The sequence below is a fragment of the Mya arenaria genome, chromosome 14, assembly GCF_026914265.1.
Source record: "Mya arenaria isolate MELC-2E11 chromosome 14, ASM2691426v1".
NCBI lineage: Eukaryota > Metazoa > Mollusca > Bivalvia > Myida > Myidae > Mya > Mya arenaria.
This window is the reverse complement of record NC_069135.1, coordinates 40817150-40844569: the sequence shown is the minus strand read 5'-3', so window position 1 is coordinate 40844569 and position 27420 is coordinate 40817150. Positions and strand designations below refer to the sequence as shown.

The window sequence follows — 27420 nt, the reverse complement described above, 5'->3', positions numbered from 1 at the left end:
TCTGCTGCCTTAAGTTCAACTGAAGCATTTTCTTCTTTAACAATGCCTTCCTTTCTCTCCACTTCATTAGTTCTTTGGAACTTCTTTGTCTTTCGGGTTTTAAAAAATATTGTAACCATTTGATATAAAGAATTTGCAAGTGAAGGCAAAGAGCATTGTACTAAGGGAACACATGTTTCATAACGTTTTACTCAATCAAATAATGATAAATGGGAATTTTGCATAGCGGTGTTCCTTTGAGTCTCAATTCTGCATGATTAATTTGTACCAAATGACGCCATCACTTTCTCTTTTACGGTTCTTGCATAATAATTTTGATTTGCAGTAGTTGATACCTTGCCTACATTCCGCACTTCAACATTTGCTTGCAACGGAAAACTTACTAAATATTGCGTAATTAGCTATGTAATAAATGCGTAATTACTCACAAATGTTGTTTTTTAGGAGTTGCTGTCTACCCTTTTCAAGAACAGGTGAACAAAGATTGAAACAAATTGCAGGTTATCACGAAATAACAAACTCGCATTTGTGTTATGCATTTGTACTTCTGCTTTTACGAGCTTGACAAATAAGTTATGATTTATTTACGGGTTTAATGCAGTCTGTATAACATTTCAGTTAGTTGTTTTGCTCTAAAAGGCACCCGATTACATGAAACAAGATCGCCAGTTGTAAGAGGTATCGTGTTACCGGTTTCTTCTGATTTATTAAGTCACCGGAGATCACCTATGTCAGAACAGATATGGAAAGTGTAAAAGTAGCGGAAGTAATGGAGCACACTGACAAAGCGAAGGTATTCCATTCACTGCTCTGTCGTCCCCGCCCTTATTATTAAATCTTAATACAACTTTTATCTCCTCTGTTATATTGTTAAAAGGGTATTTATGACCAGCTATTACTAAAGCAAACCCCTCATCTGCCAGAGGTAATTGAGATTTAATTTCAGGGTTTTGTTGTTTGATTATTTGTAAATGACAGAGAGAATATATGGCTTAATGAGTTTCCTCGGATTTAGATGATGGCTTTTGCAATACGGTTTTCGGTCTACGCATGGTTCCGTGTAAATTTGTGAAAACCCTTTCTGAGTGTGTTAAATGAAGGAAAGGTGGAATTGGGTGCTTTTAGATTCACCTACAATTGTCAAGTGTTTCCTGTAGTATTAAACTATTAGAGGTATTTGGGCCTTTTTGTACTGTTGTCCAAAGTCATCGATACTGATGATGCTCATTTTCCAGATATTTGCTCATCTGAAATAATTTCCACTGCAAATTTTGTAAAGAAATTAGGTCGCTGTTCTTTTTTCTTCAGATATATATCTCAATATTTAGCCATATCAGCAATTTTAACATTGATTCTATGAATTAAGTCGAATAATGCGTAAAAAATCAAACTGCATTAAAGGCGCGCGATATAGATTGACACCGAATTTTGTAATTTTTATCTTAATGCACAATCATGTTTAACTCAGTTTAATGTAATGATCAAAACATTGCGCTTTGTTTACAGAGGAATTTGTGGCCACGTAGCGATCAGTTAAAAACATTTTTAAAGGCTAGTATTTGTATCTGAACCTATATCACATGGGGTATCATTAAAGACAAATACGTTTTACATGATATTGCATTAAATTATTTTTATATATATATTTGCATCAACATATAGTGCGTGACTTTAATGCTAAAGAAAAAATACTACTATCCATATGCTATGCACCCGTTTAATTAAAACTTGCATTACCATCAGGCCGGTGCTAAACGCATGATTTGATTCCAAAATATATGAAATAATGCCTAATCTCATTAAATCTTCTCAACGCATGAATGCAATTCATGATGTTGTTTTGGAAACTGAAAATAACTGGAAAGCTGTAAATCGCTTATATCATTAATTTGCAAGTGCGCCATGCAGTCAAAAATCAGCGTTTATGAATTTTACAAATATCGCAACCGAAAAAGTGGAAGTCTCATAGGCGTGTTATTCTAATCACGTAAATATGATGACAGCTGGAAATTAGCTTTGAAATACCGTTTCTCTTGTCTGTGAGAGATAGGTATACCCCGAACACCGCAACTGTACCAAATTTTCTTGCAACCCGTTACGCATGACTGATCTAATGATTTTCCAAGAAGTTGACATAGAGAGGCTACTGTGTAAGACTATACGGTGAGATTTAGTGCATGAGTTTTCTCTATATCTATTCGTGATAAGAAATTATCATTTTAATTTCTTTTCTTTTTTTATCAAATGCATTTTTACAAAAATCTCAGATCATTTGAACACATCTATAAAAGGTAACACGTATTCTAAACTAAGGTACAATATGAGTTAGCAGAGATCGGCTCATATTTCGAACTAATATAACTCGCAACCATGACGTACGCACATTTATTAATTTAAATTATATTAACTATTTGCATGTTTCGAAGGTTTTTTGGTTCACAGCAGTTTTCATAGTTATATTTTTATTATTTCGTATAGTATCGCTGATGGGGTTCTTTTGTTTACTGTCTGTTTTATGTATCCATGAGAATGATTACTGAAATTTTAGAACACATTAAATTACATTCACAAACCATTTTCATTTTCGAAATATGTCTCGTTCTTAGTATTATTTTGTTACCATTCTACGATATATAAATTGGGTAACAGGGAGTGTTTTTTTTTCGATTTGTATTTCCTTCTCAACTCAAATATAATGATAAATATTGGAAGCATATTTTTACACATGTAAGTATTATTTTTCAGCCTGCATAGTTTTAAATACAATTGCCATTGGCACCTCCAACGACGCTTTTCAACCTTAACCCGTGAACCTGAGAACATTTATAAAATCTACGGATAAATATTTGGTTTATCAAAGTCCTTCAAAAACCCATCTAGTGGTTGAATTTCAAACCCTTGAAATTTTCAACATACTCATGTTATGTTAGGAGTATTTGATGGATTAAATTGTCGTCGAGGTTGGATCCTGCTGTACACCATATTATCAATCAATTTAAATCCAAATGCAATTCATCTTACACTTTGATGCAAAATGGTACATATCAAAAATGCTGAATTCGGTTTATATGATGTGTGTTTTTATAATTTATACCAAATGGTGTATAGTATTTTCCAACGTCCTTGAATTCAGTTTTATATTAAAATTTATTGCAAAGCAATTAAAGTTCAGCATCAAAATGTTTACATAATCAAAGCATTTAAATAAAATGCATGGATGATATATTTATTGAGAGTACATTTGCCTGGTTGTGGTACAGCATATCTTGATATTTGACTTGAACAATTTATCTTATTGTAACATTGTTAGCGGAAAGGAAAGGAATAGAAAAACAACTTTGATTGGTATTGTTTTAGGGAAACATTTAACATTGACACCTACCAAAGAGTTAAGTATGTGAAGTTTGGGGATTTAAAGAATCAACACAGAGGAAACAAGTACAGCACTACGTACCCGTCGGCCGCCTTCGTTGTTATGCAGATTCATAAGCATTCGTGCAAGTTCGTTCGAAAATCTGGGATGATTTTTTTCCTGTTCTCTCATATCAACGAATGTCTTAGCATACTGGTAGCCATGTTCGATATTGTCTCCGCATCCACCCCATATAAAGTCTCTGTTTAAGTCTTTTGGGCGCATTGCTTTGCTGCAACCGCAAATAGCCAGTTCGCCCTCACGACATGCTCGTCCCAAAGAATGCACGACTCCAGCCGCAGATATTGCATGAGTAAAGGCCGCCTCTCGACTCGCTGAAATTAATCAAAATTTGACATGTACATACGGATACAAACTGATATAAAGAAATCGTTCTGTAGGATAAACTCATAATGCAATGTTGTATTTGTTTACTAGATACGCTTTAATGTGTTCTTAAACGTCAAATAAAAGAGAAAACAATTGCATTGTTATAACTTATAAAAATGTGAGTAGATTATAAGTCAAAAAGTGTTAAAAGAAAAGGACCGCTAACACACACTTTTGAGCTTAACATGTATTCTTTTAAAGCACAAATGATTGCAAAGACAAGAACGAATAAGTTCATCCTTGACTAGTACTCATGATTAGTGACTGCCAGACCCTGGCATTGTGCCTTCGTTAATTCTTAGCTACTTGGCGTGTCCCTGTAGTTTTCTCTGTATTATTGCAATTTGGCGGAGAACCTTTTGGAACTGCTAAGACATTAACAATACATTTTCCCTACAGTTTTGAATTATTACAGTAGATAGTGTTTCATTTACGTTTTATTGTTTTGTCTGAACCATGCCAGGTTAAAATGACCTCCTCTGTGTTTCTAAGAGATAAAATATACATAAGACTTTCTTAATAATCAGTATCGCCATAGGGGTGAATAAAAAATCACATTTGTTTGCAGTAAAAATCAGATCTATCAAAATACCTGAACACTCTGAAGTGTCTTAATTTTGACACATTCGAAAAAGAAATGAGTTTTCAACAGGTGTATTGATGATTTTAAGATAGTTCGAGAAAATCTACCTCGTCTACTCTATTGAAAACTGTTTAGAAGGTAAAATGTAATGAAATTTCACGAACGGAAAATCTGATAACAAAACAATGTGACACAATGATTGATGCTGACGGATGTTCATTAACTTGTTAAAATTTCATTGAACTGAGTGATGTATGGTGTGTTTCGTCTGAAGATATGATACGTCTTAACATAATATCATTTGTATTTGTATTTTATTAAAAATCATAATACTTCTCAGAACGAAAATTCATAACAGATAACATTATGGCAGTTTGGTGTTTCATTCAACTGAAATCCGCAATGATATGACTAATTTTTCAATCGGTTTAATATTTACATATTTTTCCTCAAAAATCTAGGTTCAACAGGTCTTAAAATGTGACATAAGTGTACATTGTTGATGTTATGGTCAACCAGTAGAAATGTACCCTTGTTCAATCCTCTGATGCAGCCATGGTCAAAACAAGTATATGTTTTATTTTATGTAATAGCTTTATATATTTCCCGCCGCATCACAAAAACAAATACCGATTAAAACGTATAAACTATTGGCATTAACATATAATATGACATTGGAGATGATTGTAAAAAAAACTTCAACTTTAAATTGACAATGATTTCATCATATTTGTGTAAAACATTTTGTCAAAAAAGTTTGAACCGTCGTGAATTCGCTATTCTGCAACTGTGTGTCTGACTAAAGTGGCATGTCAAGGTTTAGCGTGAAATGTTCAGTCAGATGCCATCTATTATGAACTCCTAAGATATATTTTTTCGCCAGTGGTTATAATAAGCAGTTCCAGCATTAATGTCGGCGGTAATTCAAGTCTTAGACGCCGTATATCATTTACGTTGTCATCCATCTTTTGGTTAAAGAACTATTCGGAATCGTATATTTAAAGTATACGTAACAAATGTGTGTGAACAAATGTCATTAAAGGGTTGTAATTGTAGAATAAGAAAACGTTGAAAAGTAGACAGAAAATAATACAACAAACAACCATTATTGTTGGCGAATACTCCTTCTAATTACATCAAAATTGTATTATATAAGTCGACGACAACAGCCATGTAAGTGAAGTGCCTACAAGCGATAGAGAACTATACTCAATGTCACTGAAAACCGAAAGTGATTGAATAATTCGATCGCCAAAAATGAAAGGTAATTTATTCGTGGTCATAACACTGAATACTTTAGTTAGGGTTGATAATAAGTGTCAACCAGTGTGTCACTCGAAGAGTAATCTGAATGAATTGTTTTACACTTTCATACGGTCAAAGGCTTTTTAAAAATCGATTATGATGACTGGCAAATACCATTTAAAGTAAGCGAGACTTATTCAAATGATGCACAAAAATGCTGTACTGATAGTTAGAGTAAGATAAAGCTCGCATGCCCCTGCTACCATTGGCAAAACTTAATCAAATACATCACGTTCTTGTTGAATATACTATCTAAATTTGAATTTAGTCAAATATTTTATGAGATGAAAGTATAAAAGAGAAGCTGTTGGAAAAACTAACACAAATAAAGTTTAAAAATCGTTTTCGTTTTAAAAGGTACTGATTATGAACTCCACCCCTCCCGAACCGCCTTAAAATTGACAAATTATCTTTTTTATGAGAATTTCTTTAATAAAATACGTTTAAATACACTATTTTATTTATGATTACCTCACAATAATTGTGGGCGTAATCCAGAATCTTCACATACCCACAATAATGTCATATACATGTGTTAATATACTGAGGTTTAGGGGGAGAAAGTGCATGTAAACAACCCCCGACCCCCCTTGGATAAGTCCCATTGAAGAACCATGCAGTATTAAAAACAGAAAACAAAAAAGAACTCAAGTACATTTAAAAAATCGATGTATATGTGGAATGCACGCATACTGAAGTCATTATTATTATGACAACGAAGGCATGCCAAACCTGAAGACTGGTCAATTGGTGAGAGATATGACACTGAAATGGACAGGTTTATTCGATCTCCAGCACTTGCTAATGTAATAACCGTGTCACCTTTCAATTTTGGCGTTCGACATCTCCGCGTGGTTATGATTTATGAGATATTACGCTCTTGACAGTGAATATTTTGTTTTTTGTAATTTATGTTCCGTAAGAGTTGTTAAATCACCGTAGCATTTAATAATAGTGCATTAAGATACAAATTAAAGATGCAGTGATCGTTCATGATTTATTGCTAAGGCTGTGTTGCGTTTTTTTTTCTCATAATTAATGACGTTTTATTGTTTGCAAAACTTGATCCATATGTTTCGATGTAAATTTAAGTGTAATTTATGCTTTCATTCACGTTTTCTTCAAAATATGTTTCAAATAATGCATGATAGACCACCAGTGGTAAAAAATGAACTGTTTATAACAACCACCTGCATTTTACATCTTTGAATGTCTGCTTTTGTATCAATTTCCTTCGTCAAATCCCCTTAATGCTCCATATTAATCCTTAGTATTATTCCAAATAGTTTTAAAGAACATTTATATTCCAACAAAGCTTACTGACTTTCTTTCATGGTTTTCAAAATAGAACTTTTCCCCGAAATTTTGAAAAGCAGTGGAGTTATTGTTCATAAGAACAAGATCCGTACAATATGTTTTCCATCATAGAATTAATTTTTGCACCTATTTCCTTGTATTAATGGTTGAAATAAATTAACAGGAACACGATTGTGGTCATGCCTTTGCCATGGAGACCAAAGGTTTAGGCAGTGGTGGTGGCTTTGTTTCTCCATTATTCCATCAAATGATCTGAACTTCCCGTAAGGCAGGCTTTCGTATTTTACCATCTCCATAATTTTGAAGAAAAAGGACAATACTTCGAGATAGCGAATATTCGTTATAACCGAATTCAACAATTCGAAAAAAATAACATAAGCAGAATATCGAGAAAACAGAGTTCGACATAACGAGTTTCGACTGTAACACAGGCCACACATGAGTATGTAACAATATTATAAAATGTGGTGGGCAATGAAACGGTCAACAAAACATGCAACCGGAACTCCTCAGTCATTTACCAACGGAAAACAACCTCGTTTGTATATGGACAGATAAAAATGTCGGATTTTTTTCATTTAAATACGCTGCAAGTAGATCGCGTAGTAATTTCAATTTAGCAGTTAAACCAAAGGACTTTGCACTTATGAATCTTAATTATATGTGCAATAATACACTTCACTGGGAATCAATTTGAACTTATTCGTACCAATTGCACGATAAAACACTACAATTTATTTATATTATCATTATCATTTCACGAACTACTTCTACTAATGTAGCCGCATACATCCGAGTTTGTTTAGGATGGAAATTGGCCGAGATGTTCCGATTGCAAAGGAGTTCATTGGGGTGTAAAACTATTAAACATGTGAGGAGTACTCAAACAAACTTGCATGCAAAAGTGCATGCTTCTATTTTGATATCTTAAGTACCATCCGAAATCAAGTGTAAGCATAATGAGCACGACGACGACGCAGACAAACAACACAAATTAAGCTTATATTTCCCGAACAAAACTGTGGAAAAAATAAATACGACGACGCAGACGGAGACGAAACAACACAAATGGAGCTAATACTGCCCGAACGAAACTGTTGAAATAAATAACTACGACGACGCAGACGCAGACAAAACAGCACAAATGGAGCTTATACTGCCCGAACAAAACCGTGGAAATAAATAAATACGACGACGCAGACGCAGAAGAAACAGCACAAATGGAGCAAAAGTATGAATACGAAGACGAAGCAGGCTAAACAGCACAAACTGAGCTTGTACCATCCGAAAAAAGGGTGTAAAATGTGCATACGACGGCGAAGCAGGCTAAACAGCACAATCTGAACCATATGCATCAACAGTGCATCAGTTTGGTTGGAAATTTCAAAGGTCTTCAATAAACACCTAGGGGGCAAGCAAATTCTAAATTTGTAAAAAAAGATGCCCATCTAGAATTCCTGAGTGTCTCATCGCTTATCGTTGAGTGTGCAATGTTCATGTGTAAGCTCGAGGGCAACACTCGAGACTTATCAGTTTGTTGGCACCTCAAGACATCCATCCCCGATCATCATTTTCATAACATGGGAAAGTGCTATCAGCAGTTTATCTTAAATTGAATAACACATTATGAGCACTCCAACATTCAATATTGAGCGGTTTTTGTCTCAAATATTTCGTGAAACAGGTAGTTCTTGTCGTAAGAAGTGGAAGAAAAGAACATATTTGATTTCGATAAAGCTTTTTTGCCTATCTTCTCGTCTCTCAATCATTTATGAATGTGCCAAAACAGAATAAGTGCTTTGGGAACCATGACAATGCAGTTTTAACCTCTTTTACCAAATACTTAAAAACATTAAGATGTGCACTAAGGTGCATTTTAATTAATTACCAAACTGTAACCGCCATATGTTTGGATCGGCAATAAAGAATGTTGCAAAACAAAGATAAAATCATTGTTTGTTTTAGACTACTAGTTTCGACAGCATCTGAAGACAATGTATCTGATGTAGGAAGGGTATAGACGAAAAATGCAACATCATAGACCTCATAAATATTTGTTAACTACTTGACAAAATGTATCTCTCTTTCATGTGGTTCATTGTTCACTTGGGTGAGGAAGATCTACCACAAAATTATCAAAATGTAAGCAAAATTTAAAATTGCTACATCGTCTAGACCAATAAGACCGATGTTAGAGAGGTTATTTCGTAGAATCAAACCAATAATGCTGTAACAAAGTTATTCTTAATAATGTGTTGGACCAGTGTGGCGGCGAACCCGTGGAGATGTAAATTAAAAAAGGTTCATCAGTAAGTGTGACAAGAGGTCTGAACTTAAGATGCCTTTGTCTGCAATTACGCTGCCAGGGATGGGGGATGTTGTGAGGGCTCGGGTATGGTTTTAATGTGTAAGTGCACCCTTTGTTCAGCAGACCGGGAAAAGATGAAGGGATCGAGGTATTAATATTTGAAGATAAGAAATTGTTATTTTATGATTAAAGGGCGAACAATGAGTCAATTAAACAGAGTTTTTTCTCGCTGGAACGGGTCAATAGATGAAGGGACCGCGGTATTGAAATATGGCTGAGGAATGGCATAGGTAGGGTCGGGGAAAGGTGCATTAGTGCATACACGCCCTTTACGACTGTTGTTAAAACGTAACCATGTCTCAAGGAATCGAGATATGGCTGAGAAAAGGCATAGGTGGGGTCGGGGAAAGGTACATTAGTGCATACACGCCCTTTACGACTGGTGCCACAACGTGAAACTATATAAAGCGATCGCATTATCAAGATAAGCGTCAGGAAAGTCACCGGTTTGGTCAGGCTAAGGTGCATTCGTGCATACACGCCCTATACGACTGTTGCTTCATCGGAACGTTGAGAGCAAGATAAAAATGAAGAAATACAATGGTAGGATGGAGGAAAGGGGCCTGACCATGACCATGCGCAAATATTATCTTTGATCTTACTATGGGACCAGATTTTTAATATGTGTAAATTAGAACGAAATTTCAGTCCAAACAAGTAATTCAACTTTGTTGTCTTATAGCACTGGGTCTCTTGCTTTGTGTTTTTTTCAGCATGGATACGTGTTGATTTCTACAGTATCTTTGTAAAATTTTAGGCTACTGGACTCGTCCCTGCAGTTTTGTTCGAAATAATACAGTCGAAAGTCGCTATGTCGAACTCTGTTATCTCGACATTCTGGTCATTCCGAACTTATTTCGAATGTGTTGGGTTTAGTTATATATTTATTTTTATTTAGGTTATATCGAAAGTGTGTTATGTCGAAGTATTTCCTGTGGTCCCAAAGACTTTGACACAGCTTGTTTTGACAGTATGTTTAAAAAACAGCAACATGCCAACATAGCTATCAGTTTACCTTTGTATTAAATACTGAATAGTGCATGAATGAATACATGTCTTTAGGAACTTAATGAATGAAGAGATTGTATTTAGAAGGCAAAGAGTAAATTGCGTTCTAAAATCTTTATTAGATCTGCTTGAAAAATCATAGCAAACTGTAGGTTCACATCCGTAGATCGACCATGTGCGTCCCATCATTCCATTCAAATAGCAGACAAAAATGCAGACCGATAAAAACTTGACGACTATATAAAACTGAATTTTAAGACTGTATTCGACAGTTACGGGCCGTTGTAAAATGTTTTTTATCGTTTCAAGCGGCATCGTCTATTTAGATAAGCTAGGGCAGCTGTTATGGCTTGAAGCAGAAGATACATTTGTTATAGGGAAATGTTTTGTTTACGTTTTTATCGACCGTGCAAACAGGTTTCTGAGAATCATTAAGAATTTTATTAAACTTTGCCCCCCTCTTCCGTATGGGCGTTTTGGTTAGGAATGAAGGAATGCAGCTCTGTTTCGAATTTTGAAGATGATGAAGATCGCTTTTTTGTCAACGTGTTTGGGTTTGTGTACGAATGCATGTTTATTTGTAAGGTGTTGTAAACATATTTTGTTCAAATACATATCAAATGAAAACAAATGCTTAATAGCAATTTGCAATTATGTTTTAAATTTGATGATAAATACAGATTGATATTACAGAATTACTTATTATGATGAACTAGGAAGAGCGGAGTTAAACAGGGATTTACCCAACCCCCCGCTTGGAACTTAACTGATTCGCTGACCGTTAAAAGCCGGTAAACCAAACATTTTGTCTTTAACCGGTATTTTCATATTTCAGTTAACAACATGTCGTCGTGTATGTCTGCTTTCGGAACACCTCGGATGTATATGGACGGTTCACAAGGTCATAATTCTTTACACTTAACTACGCTGCACGTAGGTCGCGTAATAATTTACATTTAGCAGTTAAACTTAATGACTACTCTTGGGATTGTTAATTATTTATGCAATAAAACATCTAACTGGCAATCAATTTACATTTTGTAATACAAATTACCCGTTAAAATACTAGAAGTACTACTTCTGATGTACCGATACATCCAAGTTTGTTTTCGATGTGAAACGGCCGAGGAGTTCCGAATGTTGTGTCTGTTGTTGATGTTCCGCGTGATCCCTTTTCCATACGCAATCAGTTTGAGCTACTTCTGAGCCTGTCCCTACACAGTGTGTGTATACCACGTGATAAATTACGTCATATATGCTACGTCGGAAGGCAATATTTTGCTTAAAATAAAGACTTAAATCAAAGATAACTTTTCGCTTACTACACCATTTTAAAGGAAACAAAGGCCAGTCTATGTCGCTTAAAGAGTCCCACCTTTGTTTTATAACCGGAGTTTGATAAGGTGATTAGTTTCATCAAACACTTCGACAAAGCTGTTTCCAAAACAATGTTTTGACAGTGCTCCGTCAGACGGCCGTATCGTGAAAAGGTTTGTCGAAGTGATATAAGAAACCAAACCCTCAATCAAAATTTGGAAAAAGACCGAAGGCGGGGCTCCGTAAGCGGCATAGACTGCGCTATGTTTCATTGAAAATGGCAAAGAAAATGAAAAGTTATCATTTTTTTAAGTCTTCAATCGAAGCAAAATATTGCCTTCCGACGTAGCATTTATGACGCAATTTATCACGTGGTATACACACACTGCTACAGCGTTCAATGATTTCTGTTTAGAATGTGTAAAAGAAATATTCCAGTTATGCTGCAGACAAAAACAACTGTGGAGTTTGTTTATTTTGTGTTGAATTGGTTTTAATTGTAAGGCAAACTGTTAATTTGACGATAACTGAAGGGTAGACTATAGTCTGTTAATTGGTTAGTGCAAAAATCATTGAGGAATTGCTCCTTCGTCAGAATGATTCCGGATCTGAGGTATAAGCAATTTATTCTAATACTGGTATGAGGTGTGAAAAGAGTTTCGGCGTAATAACCGGCATATCAGACAAGAGATAAATAAACTATAAAAGTTCTATGAGAGAATGAAAAAAAACTACTCGAATAGAGGGACTGAATTTGCTCTATAGTGTGTTAACATGTGTTTGCTGTTAAATGATTTCTCTTTGATTAATGATGGAAGTTGGTGAAAAAATCCTTGCTAGAAGACATGCTTGTCTTGGAATCATTGTTTCTAATGTTTCTATGTTACAGTTCGTGTGCCAAAGTCTTATTACCGACGTAAGAGGGAATCACTTGAAGATAATTTGATGAAATATACCAAACTATTGAGAGTCTGCGAGCTAATACTGTAGGGTAATTCAACGGTTGTTTGTGTTTTTATTATCAAAAACATTTGGCAGTGTAAGTATCTTTAAGGACCACCGCTATAAATCAACAATGCGCGAGTGCTTTGGTATCGTCTTCTTTCTCCGAAGGATATCGAGGGGTAAATGCAAAAAGGTTCTAAGTGATATTAAATAAAGAAGAAGCTGTTCGCTTTCACACCACGATATACATATATCTTTTCAACAATTTGCTACCGAATTGAGTTAAGAAATTAAATGGCTACAATGAACATAACGATTTTCGTAAACAATTTTAATGAATGCAACAGAATATAATTACTAACAAAAAGTTCAGCTCCATATGTTGTCAGTGATCAACATTATATTTTGTCCAACGAACAGGCAGTATTTCTCTAGTTGTTCAGTACATTTATTTCAGTAAAGTAGCAGCCAGTCGTTTATGATTTTAATCAGGTGAAGCGGTAGAAATAAGCAGTGGCTGGCCCTGCAAGTTAGTAGTTAATACGTACAAACAATCTTTAACCATTACTTAAATAATGTTAACGGCGCTTGTTCGATATGTAAAAACTTTAGATCAAGTTGGCGGAAGAGTATCTGATATGAAATTGTTTAACTGTTAACACTGTAATGAATGCGATATTTGATATGAAGACGGTAACCAATATATCAGAATGCATGACAAAAGCACAAGAAATTACACTAATTTCACCACAGCACGTAATAGATATTTGATGAGTTTTAAATTAACCGATCTTATATGAGAGAAATGTGCCAAAACGAAGAAGTTCAAGATATCGGTGAGCATATTTAAGAAGCCTCATTTTAATAGATATACGAAGATTGTTATCTGACAGGCGTACAAATTGCAGTGTTAATGACTTATGTCTCCGAAGAAAAACGGCTTTATCATTGGGGCAATATGTGTTTAAGAAAAAAATGTTGTGAATTTTAAGATTTTTTTCCGACTTTTTGACTCGTCGCGTTAGGTTAGAACGAACAGAAGGAAAAGGTCTTTTTCATTGGGGTAATAGGTGTTTAAGAAAAAAATGTTGTGAATTTTAAGATTTTTTTAACTATTTGACTCTTTGCGTTAGGTTAGAATAAATATATGGAAAAGAGCTTATCATTAGGGCAATAGGTGCTTAAGAAAAAAAATGTTGTCAAATTTAAGATTTTTTTTTACTTTTTGACTTATTGCTTTAGGTAAGAACGAACATAGGGAAAAGGGCTTTAACATTTGGGTAATGGATGTTTAAGAAAAAAATGTGAATTTTAAGACTTACTTTTACCTTTGTTTAGCACGAGTTTACGTGCAAATAGACTATTACGCAAAATAACTCAACATTTATCAAATTCTGCAAAAAGATATCACAAAAGCTAGTGATTCGATATATAAAGCTTTAATCGAAAACACTTAATGATGAAACATATAATAAAATGAGCTATCTGTAATAACGAATTCTTTGGTAATTAAAATATCATAAATCATTTCATTTAAGGCCACAGAGAATAAATAGCTTGTTTAACATTACAAAACCAACTCACAATAATGCTTGCAATTTCAAAATATTAACGATGTTTTGCGCTTTTTTTAAATGGAAAATTTGTGACCATATAGCTATAAATAACATAGATAATTTATATACACTTATTTTAAAGGCTTAAGTTTTTTTTATTTATATCTTATATATTTGCATTTTTATGTTTATCATTAAAATCAAATACGTTTAAGATGATGATGCATTAAGATTTAAAAAAAGGTTTTGCATCAAAGTATATTGTGCAAGGGATAGAAAGGTAAACACACCCGCACACCTTTCTTGCTACCTACTCTTCAAAATAACGGCAAAGTAAGCCAAAACAAATTATTTTCTAACTATGGCCTAATCAGTAAAATAAGGTATTTTCTTCGAAGTGCTTTAATTATGTTAATAATTCACTCCTCTTTGGTTATTAGTCTGGAAAACGACGGGGATAGAAGTATTTATAAATTAACTAATTTTCATATTAAATAACGATTAAAAGGCATTTATGAAAACGTAAACAATTATTTACAAAAACGCTAATAAAAAAAATAAATAAAAAAAGTCAGTATACAAAAAATAATATGTTTCTGATAATATACGAGGTTGCATGAACAAAGTTTATCTTATGGTCATACATCATTGACTTCATTCACTCTATCGGTCAGTTATTAATTTACAAGTTATCCGATTAGCTACATCGTTCTTAGATCCAATAAAGACAATTACTGAATACCAGCACAGGATGTTGAGTCCGAGGGGAGAATGCGGAAAGCTTTTAAATGCCATTATAGACCCCCCCCCCCCCATTATAACCACTCCGCTTCCATTGCTCGAGTTGAAGAGTCTAAAGATACATGAGAGGAAAGGCCGGTGAACATGATTCGCATTGGAGCGAGTTCTAACATTCGTTTGTTTTTTCTACATTCGAATACGCGTCATAACTCGACGAACATTTATATCAGAGTTATTCGCCTTGCTATTTATGCGCGTGTTGTCTCTGGCATCATGTGTTCCATGTTCCAATATCTTGAACGGCTTTTGAGTTGTGGCCGAGGCTGAACTCTATGCACAGCGATGATTTTAACCACGCCGACAACGACGCCAATGCTATGACAATATCTCAGCATTGTGTCTTCGATAAACAGACTAGCTGAAAACTGGGCATATGACTACGATTTGTAAAGACACCGAAATATAATTTGAATATCAACTTAATTGTGCATTGTAGTTAGGTCGTAAACAAACCACTAATGAGGACACTTGTCATCTCATACATAACCTTACGTGTTGTATAATAATTGATAGGTGTGTAAAAATGACAAAATATTAATTCATACACGCCAGTGTCATTGTATCAGTAGTGAATATTTTAAATTGGTAAAAAAATAGGTTTTCGAGGCGCCGTTTACGCGAGTTTGAAATTTACCCCTTCATTCGGAACACCTCGGTCCTTTTCCATCCAAAACAACCTCAGGTGTATATCGAAGGGTGAACGCGAAGAGGTTCTATCTGCTTCTTTATTTAATGTTCATTTAGAACCTTTTCGCATTTACCCCTTGAAATGGACTTTTTACAATGTCGGAAATCTTTATATTTCACAACGCTGCATGCAGTTCGCGTAGTAACGAAGCAGTTAAACATAATGAATTTTCTCTCGGTAACCTTAATGATTGAGGCAATGATTCACTTCACCGGGTATCAATTTAAACTCAGTTATACGAAATGCACGTTAAAACACCACGATCATTAAACAATGTTATTTAAAATTTTACGAACTACTTCTACTAATGTACCGGCATACATCCGAGGTTGTTTTCGAAGGAAATGGCCGAGGTGTTCCGAATGTTTGCCCATCGTATTAGGTTTCGGATTCGCACCGCCATGATGATTTCATTTACTTCCGGTATACACATTTTGGGTTTTTTATATATTAATTGGCGACGCTTTGAACTCACGGCAATATAAAATCGCGTTTATTATGAAAAACTAAACGCTCGCAAAAATAAACTTATCTATATAATGTTGGCCTACATCTTAAATCAAGTAATGTACTTTTAATTATGGTTAGCTTGGGCGGGATCTTTTTAATTGACATTGTAGTAAGTGCACGATTATATTAAAAGAACAAATTCCTCTTATAATTATTTCATTGAATTCACGGGTATCTTCAAACATTTAGTATTTGATGGCGCTCTGATAGTAATATTACGCAATCAAAAAAGAGACGGTATTTAAAATTGCACGTTGATTGATATCATTATAAGTTTAGCGGTACCTTAAGAGCTGTTTAGGTGGAATTCGCCTCTTTGCAATAACGATGTCTTACAAGATGTGAATAAAATAACAGAGAATAGAACATTCTTTCAAATAAAACATATTGCATCATAAAAAAATCAAAGTTACCATGGTTACGCGAAAATGATTACATTTTATTATGATATCCCACCAATATATGCACAGTCAAATGCAAAAATATTTGGCATGGGACTTTATTGTTACCATTTCACCCGGGAACTGCCTAAGGGGCCTACATTCTAATACAAAAAGGTAAATGATCAAAAATACGCCTTTTAGGGATTATAACTATATAAATAGGCGTTACATTATCGGTAAGGTTCCAGTTGTCTATCAAAAAATCACATTGGAATTCGTTTGAGTGTACTCGGTAAAGTCAATGTATCCGATGTGTAATGATAGGAATTTCTAAATGCACGAGGATCACATGTTACGTTAATATCGTTTGAAAGCGTTTTATGATTAGGGAAAGATTATGTAAATATCGTACAGAAAACATATTGCAAGCGAACTTTTTTGCCCTTGGAATATTAAAAAAGGCCAGTTCTTGTCCGAGTGCAGTTGAAATAAAGAATTAAAACTCAAACAGTTATCTTTTTTTTTTCGGACATGTATTTTACATATATGAAATCAGTATACTATAACCCTTTATGTGATAACAAAATTTTATGGGGTCACCAGGCCTCAAAATAACACTATTACAAATGACATAATTCCATAAAATTTTAAGCTTATTTGTACATCAGATATCTTATAGGGAGGGAACCCGATTTTCGCTATTTTTAGACAGGTAAACTTAGCTGAGATAGCGACAAAGTATTCTTGTAATCATGTAAAATGATGTATGATCGTCGTCATACTAGCTTGTATAGATAATTCTAGGCCTGTTTTGAGCAAATACTATATTTGCAGATGTTGCGACTATCTGGTGTCTAGTCCCTTTAAACAAAATTCAACTTACGTATTTGCAGGACAGGTCCAAAAACGGAAGAATCCCCAACTATCGTAGAACAGTTCCATCGTCTAAACCGGAACTGGTATTGACACTCCCTGATCGCCATCTTAGCGCCACTAGCAATGGGCGGCATATGGTCATAGTACATTTTGCACATCTTCTGTTGAGCGAGTGAAAGCCCTTTGAGTTGTTGTTCACACATGGTGTTCGTCCCGACAATGTATGCATTTGGATTTTGTAAAACGTCCCAGCCCGCTCCAGACATACCCAGCGACCTGTTAAAAGAAATTAAAATCCTTTGAAATATAAGAAAATATAACTTTTTTGGTCCTAAAATAGAGTATGTTTATAGAGAAAATCTTATGATAAGAGCGACTAGGTTCTCAATGCCATAAAGGACCGATTGTTCAGAAAGTTAACGATTAAAGTTCACAACGTTTTTAACGTCATCGTTCTTAACTATAAAACCGTTACTGCCTTGGAAATTTAATGGAAACATTGTTTCGGCTGTACTCGTTTTTGTTTGCACATGTATGACAGTGTGTGTATACCACCTGATATATTACGTCATAAATGCCACGTCGGAAGGCAATATTTTGCTTCAAATTAACACTTTAAACAAAGATAACTTCACTATTTCTTCACCATTTTAAATGAAACATGGCGCAGTCTACACCGCTTACAGAGCCCCGCCTTTGGTCGTATACCAGAGTTTGATTGAGACTTTAGTTCCTTAAAACACTTCGACCAACCCTTTTCACAAAACCGCCGCCTGATGAAGTACTGACAAAACATTTTTTTTGGAAACAGGTTTGTCGCAGTGTTTTGGAAACAGGTTTGTCGAAGTGTTTGAGGAATCTAATCACCTTATCAAATTCAGGTAATAAAACGAAGGCGTGGCTCTTTAAGCGACATCATCAACTATTTCACATTTTATACTGAGTTTATCCCTGTAGTTTTCATAGTAGATGTATTATCATGACCGGTTATTCATGTGTCAAACAAATGTATTGCTGCCAGCGCATGGTCAATGATGACGCCAACAATAACTCTGATGCTTTATTTTTTTAATAAATGTTCGTTTCTTCGTGTAATATTTGTTTACACCTTAAACAAATTCTGAATTGAATTAAATAGCGCTATAGAAGTACTTTTTTAAATCAAGTATATGATGTAATAAAAGAAGTTTACTTTTTATTAAAGTTGTTCGTTATAAAGTATATACTTTTATTTGAGAATTTTCTTATGAGGACGAAACCTCGTTGGCTCGAGCTCCCAGGGACCGGCGAAAATACCTCGAGCCTCGGAAAATTCGAGCCAAGCGGAAATGCTTACAAATAATAAGACGAAATCGGTCCCTTAAATCTAATTCGAGCCAACAAGGAAATCGAGCTAAGCGAGTTCAAGCTAACGGGATTCGACTGCATATACTTAGCCTAACGCTGAATATGTTTTTACTAGACAGTGATTCTTATGATTCAATTATATCACAGTTTGCACTTGAAGGTAAGCGCCTCAGGTGTTATTTAAAGAAAAAATATCTCTGCAAACGAAGTCATATATAGAAATAAATTATATTCCTAGAAAATTAGCAATAAATAAAGTGTCAACAGTTTCATGTTGCCATTTATGTCAGTTGAGTCACTGTTTATAGACATCAGTGGAGAAAGAAATCCGTATAAAAAAAAGTATCGTCTTATTTCATTGTGAGAGAATTACCAAGCCATAATGTATGATTTTCTGGTTCGTATAGCTTAATGGAATTTCCAGACACTTTCGTTTTTTCTTCAGTAAGATTCTTCATTCTTCAATACTTCGGCGTTTATGTGTTTTTGCTAGACAGATATTGTTGCCATCATTGTATGCGGTTATTAACAGTCAACAGTTGGCTCCTAACCACATGTGAATTCTAAAACGTCGTCTGTGAATTTATTTCGGGCTGTTGTATTGTCAATGGTTGACATATTAGACAAATAGCTTATTTTTACTAATAATGTTTGTACATTGACTATGATTTCACAGTTTTAAATGACTTTAAAGTAGTACTTCTCCATGCAAGGGTTTGCATACTATTAACTACATTTGAATGAAATTTCTTACTATTTTGACTTAACTCTTACTGTCGAGCCCCGTTGCCTCGAATTCCCATGGACCGGTGAAATACATCGAGCCTCGAACAGTTCGAGCCATGCGGAAATCATTACATTCAGTAAAATAAAATGTTTTTACATCGAGTTCGAGCCAAAGAGTATATCGAGCCAAACGAGTTCGAGCCAAAGAGTATATCGAGCCAAACGAGTTCGAGCCAAAGAGTATATCGAGCCAAACGAGTTCGAGCCAAAGAGTATATCGAGCCAAACGAGTTCGAGCCAAAGAGTATATCGAGCCAGACGTGTTCGAGCCAAAGGGGTTTTACTGTATGTAAATGAATGGCAATGCAATACAGTAAACCCTATCCTATGTTTTATTTTCACAAATGATCTTTTACTGTTTTCGATTTGGTTGTGTTTGTTTTATTTCAATGTTTCAGTTTTCCTTAAAGAAAATGTAAGCTGGTACATTGATATAGATTATTTAAATTGCATTTTAATTATGTATCGTCAGATCTTATATCTAGGGTAATGAAATACAATAGGTTTTTCACACTGTTGTTTTTTATTAGATGCATTTAATTTGACAAAATGCGCTTCTGTTTGAAAACGCAGACTTTTATTGTCTAACGCAGCGCAGACGATGAAAAACAATACGGTGACCAAAAAGGCAAACGCTTTATTTTGGACCGACCATATCGACAAAGGTATGCAATGCTAGACACTTCTTTGCATTTGTTTACTGCAACATAATCACTTTATAACCCAAGACATACAATTTGGGTATTAAAAAGCATTTTCGAGTGACATAAACGCTTTTACGTCTGCAGTTACCGCTCTAAATGGGGAGGGATGGGGCTTTTCGTATCTACTGTTTTATGGACGAAAAGGACGCAAAATGAAAGTGTGTATCGTTACGGCTTCAAACAAGATAATTTACATAATTTAGTTAGTCATTTGCGGCTGGGGAGCTCAACGTAGACTAGAGTGTATCATTCATCAATTGAAAAGAACGAATGAAACACAGGTTTATGACCTATGTTTGGGTACAGAGGTTTGACTCAACTTGTTGTGTATATTACGTCTGCAAATATTATAAAAATGAGAAATATTGGACGATGAGCGATGAGCGATTATGTCCACACACACGTGGACACAAAAGAATTCACACCGTTTACAAACTACGACAAATTAACCCACTCAGTAAAAAAATAAAAGGACATTTTTCATTCGTTAAGTACGTCTTTATTCACAGTTTAAAATTATCCTTCAGTTTCTACAAGAACGCGAAATATACCAGGTAGCGCCTTTAGTAATAGTGACAAACAGAAATAGTATATTTATGATAGATCTGGAGAATGCAACATAAAACAAGATTGACATTCATGTGATATTCTTCTTTTGACGGGAGTATTTACATAAACGCCACCCGGAAACTTCCGACCATACCATACAATGTTGATTTAACTGATTGACAGAGACGAACAAATCGTGACCTTAGGAAAGCATAATAACGTTTCCAAAAACACATCAGCTATGTCGGGTATTTTGTTGTTGTTTTTTTAAAGGAGAGTTATGTTCTTTGCTAATTAAATACTATTAAAAGGTCCCCGAATATTATTGCACTGCATCGGAGAAAGGGGGCTCAAATCAAATGTAACAAACTTCCGTTTGGACCTCGTCATGCTCCTGGCACCTTCCAATTACGAATGTTTAAACGTTTTTATTTTCATTAGTTAGTAATTGATACCATTTTCTTTAAGTTCGATTGTGACGAAAGCTGACAGTTTATAAAATCTCACCCGCGCCCGTTTCATGGGCATAACCCAGTATTGGTGCCCATTTTGAGTGACCATGAGGGGTAACCCATGTAGAAGATCGAAGCTTTTCTCACTCTAGATCAATGTAATCAGTGTTTAAACATGTTTAATCATGTGACTTTTTGTGGCAACATTTATTTACATAAACACTCTTGAAAAGTAGTCTCGAAGATCTTTCAATTAGAGATTACATAATTAGAATGTCAATAACATTCCTGGGCCTAATCTAGGACAAAAATAGTGTAACAGGGTTTCACTTTCTTTAAAACTTTCAGCAGAATTGTTAAATAAAACCAGACTGACAAGAAGAGAGAATTCTCATATTGGCACGAGAATCTCGTGCTTTCTCCAATTAATACCACCCGGAAACTTATGACAATACCCTACAAGGTTGGTTTGACTGTTTGACAGAGTCACAGACTGACACAGATTAACCCCGCTATTTGTTTAACCCGTGCATTTAAGACGATACTTATCAGCCGAGAAGATTTTCTATTATCCGGGCGGATTTTGAGAGCACATTGTGCCTAATACGTCAAATCCACTCGAAGATTATTTTGATTGGATTTTGACATTTTTGAAAGTCAGAATTTAAACAAGTTTGCGATACATCAATATTTGCTGTGTGCAGTAGTAGATGGGTAATGGGGTAACGTTTTCATCGTTTGTTTGTTTTGCAATACGACCCCTTCTACATTTTAATTGCGAAATGTATTATCACCGTTTAATACCATTTATATTATTGTCGTTAGTTCACCCCATGGGGCTTAGACTAAGTGACAAGTTCTTAAATTGGAATATTGTTCAACAACAATACATGACTTCTTTATAGCAAATTAATTTACAATAAGGCAGCGCTTATCAGCAACGAATCTTGAAACTTTAAAAGCCACAGATATACTATTAGCTCTTGAAGTTGTAAACTATGTGAGATACGAATGGAGAATCAAGATATAAGACCATACTGAACAGGTCATAGATTGATTTATTTAGACATTTAATGGCCGGAGCGTGTTAAGGTTCGTCTTCAATTAGGTTATGTTATTAAAACAGCGAGAGGTTGGCATTTTAAAACTACTTTTAAAACTCACAAACCAATATCGTGTTCATAAATAATAATGTCTTCTCGAGTTTTTACATTTGCATTTTTTTAGATACTAGAAGATGGAATGTTGATGGCGGAGATAAAAACCTTTCATACCTATTCCTGCATATCAACGATAATAATTCGATCTTCATATCACCTATTCATCATTTGAACATCGTAGAGGGTGTGATACCCCTCCCCGACCCCCTTAATTCAAAATTGCATTATTATTTATATCCAAACCAGGGGACCCAAATAGTATATGTATCATTTTATAGACTGCGTACTTATTTCTGCCCTTTTTCGTTTGTGCGTACACCCTATCTCCCTCTTGCGCACCGAACCTCCAAATTAAAACATCTTGAATTAAATGCTTACCACAATACAGGTGCCCGGTCTCACCCTTAAGGTCAAGGACGAAGCTTACCAAAACACATTTTGCTTTTATCAACATAAAACATTTGTATCAAAACGTATGCCATAATTGAAGTGTTTCTAAATTTAAAACTTGATGCTCAGCTGTGAATACAACTGAAGGCCAATCGAGTCCGTGTTAAAGGTAGAAGTAGTTACTGGTGTCAATTATGGACGCCTCTGGTGAGGCTCGAGCCCGGTGATTCAGCGAGCCCGAAGTAAACCGAAAACTTCGTGTTATTCGTCGGAAGAATAAATCTCGGGAATGGGTAGAGCGTTATGAAGAGTGCCTTAGAAATGGACGATAGGTTTTCACTACAGATATTGCTTTGGTATATCTGTCATCCCATTTCTAAGCTAGCCGTTCATCCTGATAACCCTTCCGGTAAATCAAACGACGTCGGCGTCATTACTACCCAAATGTGTGCTATGTTCTGCTATCAGTAGGAGACAAATGAGGAAATGTAGGTGATGGACGGTGATTAAACGCTTGCCGGGTTGCAGCGTCCATAAACCATGGACTATCGACACATCTCCAATAGCCGCTGGCCGAAATTGGTTACTGTAAATGACCGCGCGTTTGGATGCCGCTAGAGCAGATTTTCGTGGCAATTGGTTGCTACAGACGCTCGTTTATTGCTGTCTTATTAAAAGTACAGTCGAAACGCGTATAAAAAATAATAAATATACATATTTTTCAGAAAACAGCTGAGGTTTTCATAATAAACTACATGCATTAGCATTGAAAGTAGTAACAGCACATACACTTTATGAATTAAACATTGGCCCTTGCAAGTGCACCATTGCAAGCGCAAAACTCATTCAATGCGCATTAAAACAGCCCTTTCTGACCCAGCACCCTGCCCATGGAGCACTTATGCAATATAAAGCAAATGTATATTAGTATGTTTCAAATACTGCTATAAGTGTTATTTATGTTGTTTGGATTGGGTTTTTTTGTCTGATAATACTTTTGTGGCAGTGATTTTTTGCGTTGTTTTTATGTTTAATTAGAGTTCGGCCAAATTCCCTGACGCAATAATGATTCATTATTTACAATCAATATCAGAACATGATTTGAAAATTAGTTGATGCGTGCAGAATCGGTTATATTGGTAAATTGTTATGTTATTAATAAAACATAAATCATGCTCGCTATATGATCTGGTTGTACGGCTGTTACGTGTAATAATACGTCTGAAGCGTCTCGGAACGAAAACCTAGAAGGCTTGCACAATATACCATTGCAGTGTGTGGAATATGAGATCTGATTGACAGAACACCTGTTAATTGTTGAAAAAAACAACAGGTTCGACCTGCAGACAGACTTAGAAGTATTTAGGAATGCCGCTGCATAGCAAATTACGACTAGTTTTTGTTGTATTTTTATACGTTTGTTAAGTGTATAAAAGTGCCTTTTACTTTATAAAAGTACTTTATAATATATAACACTTTTTTTCTTCTTGTTGTAATAAAAAAGCACCCTTCCTCTTTATATTACTGTAATAGATAATAATTTTCTAATAATTGTTATAAATATTTGTTTTCTTATAACTGTAATAACTAACTTTTTTCTTACAACTGTAATACATAACTTTTTTCTTACAACCTAAATAAATAAATATTTTCTTTTCACTGTAATAAATAACAACAAAAAAGATAATAGTACAGATAATATGGAAACGAATTAAAATCCTTTCCCTATGCCAGGCTACCTTACGCTTATCATTAGCTCATTAAAATGTACGAAAACTATGATTTAGTACGCCAAGCATGCGTTTGGGTTAGAAGGCGAAATAGATTGTAAAACAAGTGACAAGTCGTTGTCAAAGTGTAGTTCTCCGTTGATCAAAATCGTCGCGGGTTGTCTTTTAAAAACATTAACCTTTGCCTCGTTTGTAATGCAAGAGTATTGATCAAGCGCTCGACAAGTAATCACTCGTAAAAAGGCATACGGACCTCCTTTTGTAAGGTTTTGTTTCGTAAAAAAGACACCGACGCGCGAGAGATAAACCGGTGTCAAGGCAGGTACATCCCTATCGAAAAAATCTCTATTGTGGAATTCGCGATTGTAAATGAAAAGACGTACTAATTGATTATCAATCATTTTTTTGTATGATTAGTAAAAATACGTCTACGATTTTTCATTGACAAATTTGAGACCCCCTTGTAATTTTTATACATAAATTTTAAAACTTAATTTCGCCAATTATGACACAAAGGGAATGTTAATATCTTCTTTTAATGAACATTCATATTCTACATTAAAGCTGCATTCTCACAGATTGACCATTTTGACAACTTTTTAATTTTTTTGTCATTGAATTAGCCCATTATTGCGTAAATGTCTCGAAAACAGCGATATAAGACTGCTGAAAACAGATCAGATCACATTTTCCATTTTTATATTGAAATATGTGATAAAAGACTGCTGACAAAAAAGCAGATCGCAGTTGTTTATATGCACGTTATAAAACTAATGTTTTGTGGCTTAAAGGGTTACAAACGCTTTAATAGAAATGAGTTGTTCGGCAGATTTCCAATCATTTGAGTTCTGGTCTATCTTATATCTTATAATACTGAATTAAAGGCATTGATGTCAAAAACAGCTGATTCGGCGACAAAAAAAAATGGATAAACAAAACTGTCAATCTGTGAGAGTTCAGCTTGAAATATGAGCACTCTATGTGTCAAACATACAGTTTGACAGTTAATTAAAACATTTGCCTTCATTAGAATTTGCAATTTCATGTCTATGACTTTTGTTTAAGCCCGATATATAGTATCGTTATAAGAAAATATCTTTTTTGACCCAAGAACGAGTTTTGCTGTAAGGCCAAAAAGTGGTTTGGTTCGTGAAACATCCCTTTCAAAAACATGTAGGGTAGGGCCTAAAAAAAATTGTTTGGTTAGGGTTACATCCTTTTCAAAAATAGGTAGGGTAGGTAGCCTTTTTATTAGGATTTATTTAAGAATGTCTTTTTCATCATTGGAGAATGGTGTTAAAGTTATCTTCTGTATAAGCATTTAAGGTTTAAACTTCATATTGAAAAGCAATTTAAAAAAAAGAAAAGAAAAAAAGATATTTTTTTTTTTTTTTAGTTTTTCATTTTTTTTTTCAAACTGACTATAAAAACGGTAGGGTCGGCGCCTATTCCGTAGGTAGGGTCGGGTAACCCGAACCAAATGTATTTTTTTTTAGGCCTAGGTAGGTTTTTTTTTTACGCTTTATGGAGGAACGCTTTTGTTGACATTTGTGAATGGCGTTAAAGCTTTCTTCTGTATAAGGCTTTAAAGGTTTTGAACTACATATCAAATCACACTGTTCTTTATTCATTTTATTTTTTTTACCAACGGACTTTATAACACGGTAGGGTCGGCGCCTATTTCGTAGGTAGGGGTCGGGTTACCCGACCCGAACCCAAAGTATTTTAGGCCTAACACTAAATATGAAAAATCTATAGTTTGACAGATGAGATTTAAATTTTCGTCACTCATCTCAAGACTAGCTTTATTCAGTGCGTGTATACCACGTGATAAATTGCGTCATAAATGCTACGTCGGACGGCAATATTTTGATTTGAAAAAGACTTTAAACAAAGATTTCTTCGCTATTTCTTCACCATTTTAAATGAAACTCAGCGCAGTCTACGCCGCTTAAGGAGCCCTGCCTTCGGTCTTTTACCAGAGTTTGATTGAGAGATTAGTTTCTTAAAACACCTCGACAAACCTTTTCACAATACGGCCGTCTGATGGAGCACTGTCAAAACAAATGCGGGGCTCTTTAAGTGGCATAGACTGCCCTTTGTTTTATTTAAAATGGTGTAGTAAATGACAAGTTATCTTTGATTTAAGTCTTCAGTTTAAGCAAAATGTTGCCTTACGACGTAGCATTTATGACGTATTTTTTCACGTGGTATACACACACTGTTTATTTGTACAGCCAAATAACTCCCTAAGACAATCATGTACTTAAAGGTTGCTTCGCGCTTCGATTAATGTATTTTCGCAATGACGGTTTAAAGGGATTCACTGAAGGTCTTTATGATGGTAACGATTTTTTTTAATTTGTTGAAATTCTGATTATCTTACTTACTTTTATGAACAAACAACCATCAGAAACTTTGAGATATACTCATTTGAACAGAAATTTGTAAATTCAAACCAAAATACAATTAAACAAGACCTTAAAAAGAATATCTGAAGTTAGGGCAACGGTCTAAAAAATAATAAGTAGTTTTAGAAAGGGACAAAGTTATGGTTTTTTAAGGTCTAGTCAAAAAGTTGCGAATGCTTAATATGATATTTTGATATTTTGTGATGTAAATGATTAAACATCTGTGTTTTTAATTTAATTGTCATGAACACAAATGGGCAACAACTTAAATCGAATTTTATGTTGATTACTGTTCCTCCGAAATTAACATAAAAAGTAAACTTTTTAGGGAGGGCGCGCGCCGGGTGCGCCCCCACTTCTACCCGCCAGGAAACCACACGTTAGAGAAGGAAAACTGCAAACTCTGACAACATTTTTTGTATTGTCAATCAA

The 27420-nt window shown here is 34.8% G+C and overlaps 1 protein-coding gene across 1 annotated transcript in view; it reads right to left on the bottom strand.

The window, feature by feature from the left end:
* The window catches only part of LOC128216672 (protein Wnt-5a-like), a 51869-nt gene that overhangs the window by 18110 nt on the left and 6339 nt on the right, over nt 1–27420 (bottom strand). The window contains exons 3-4 of the mRNA XM_052923297.1: nt 17467–17735; nt 3455–3747 (exon numbers count right to left, since the gene is read on the bottom strand). Coding sequence (XP_052779257.1) covers nt 3455–3747; nt 17467–17735 — 562 coding nt within the window. The remainder of the gene's footprint in view (nt 1–3454; nt 3748–17466; nt 17736–27420) is intronic.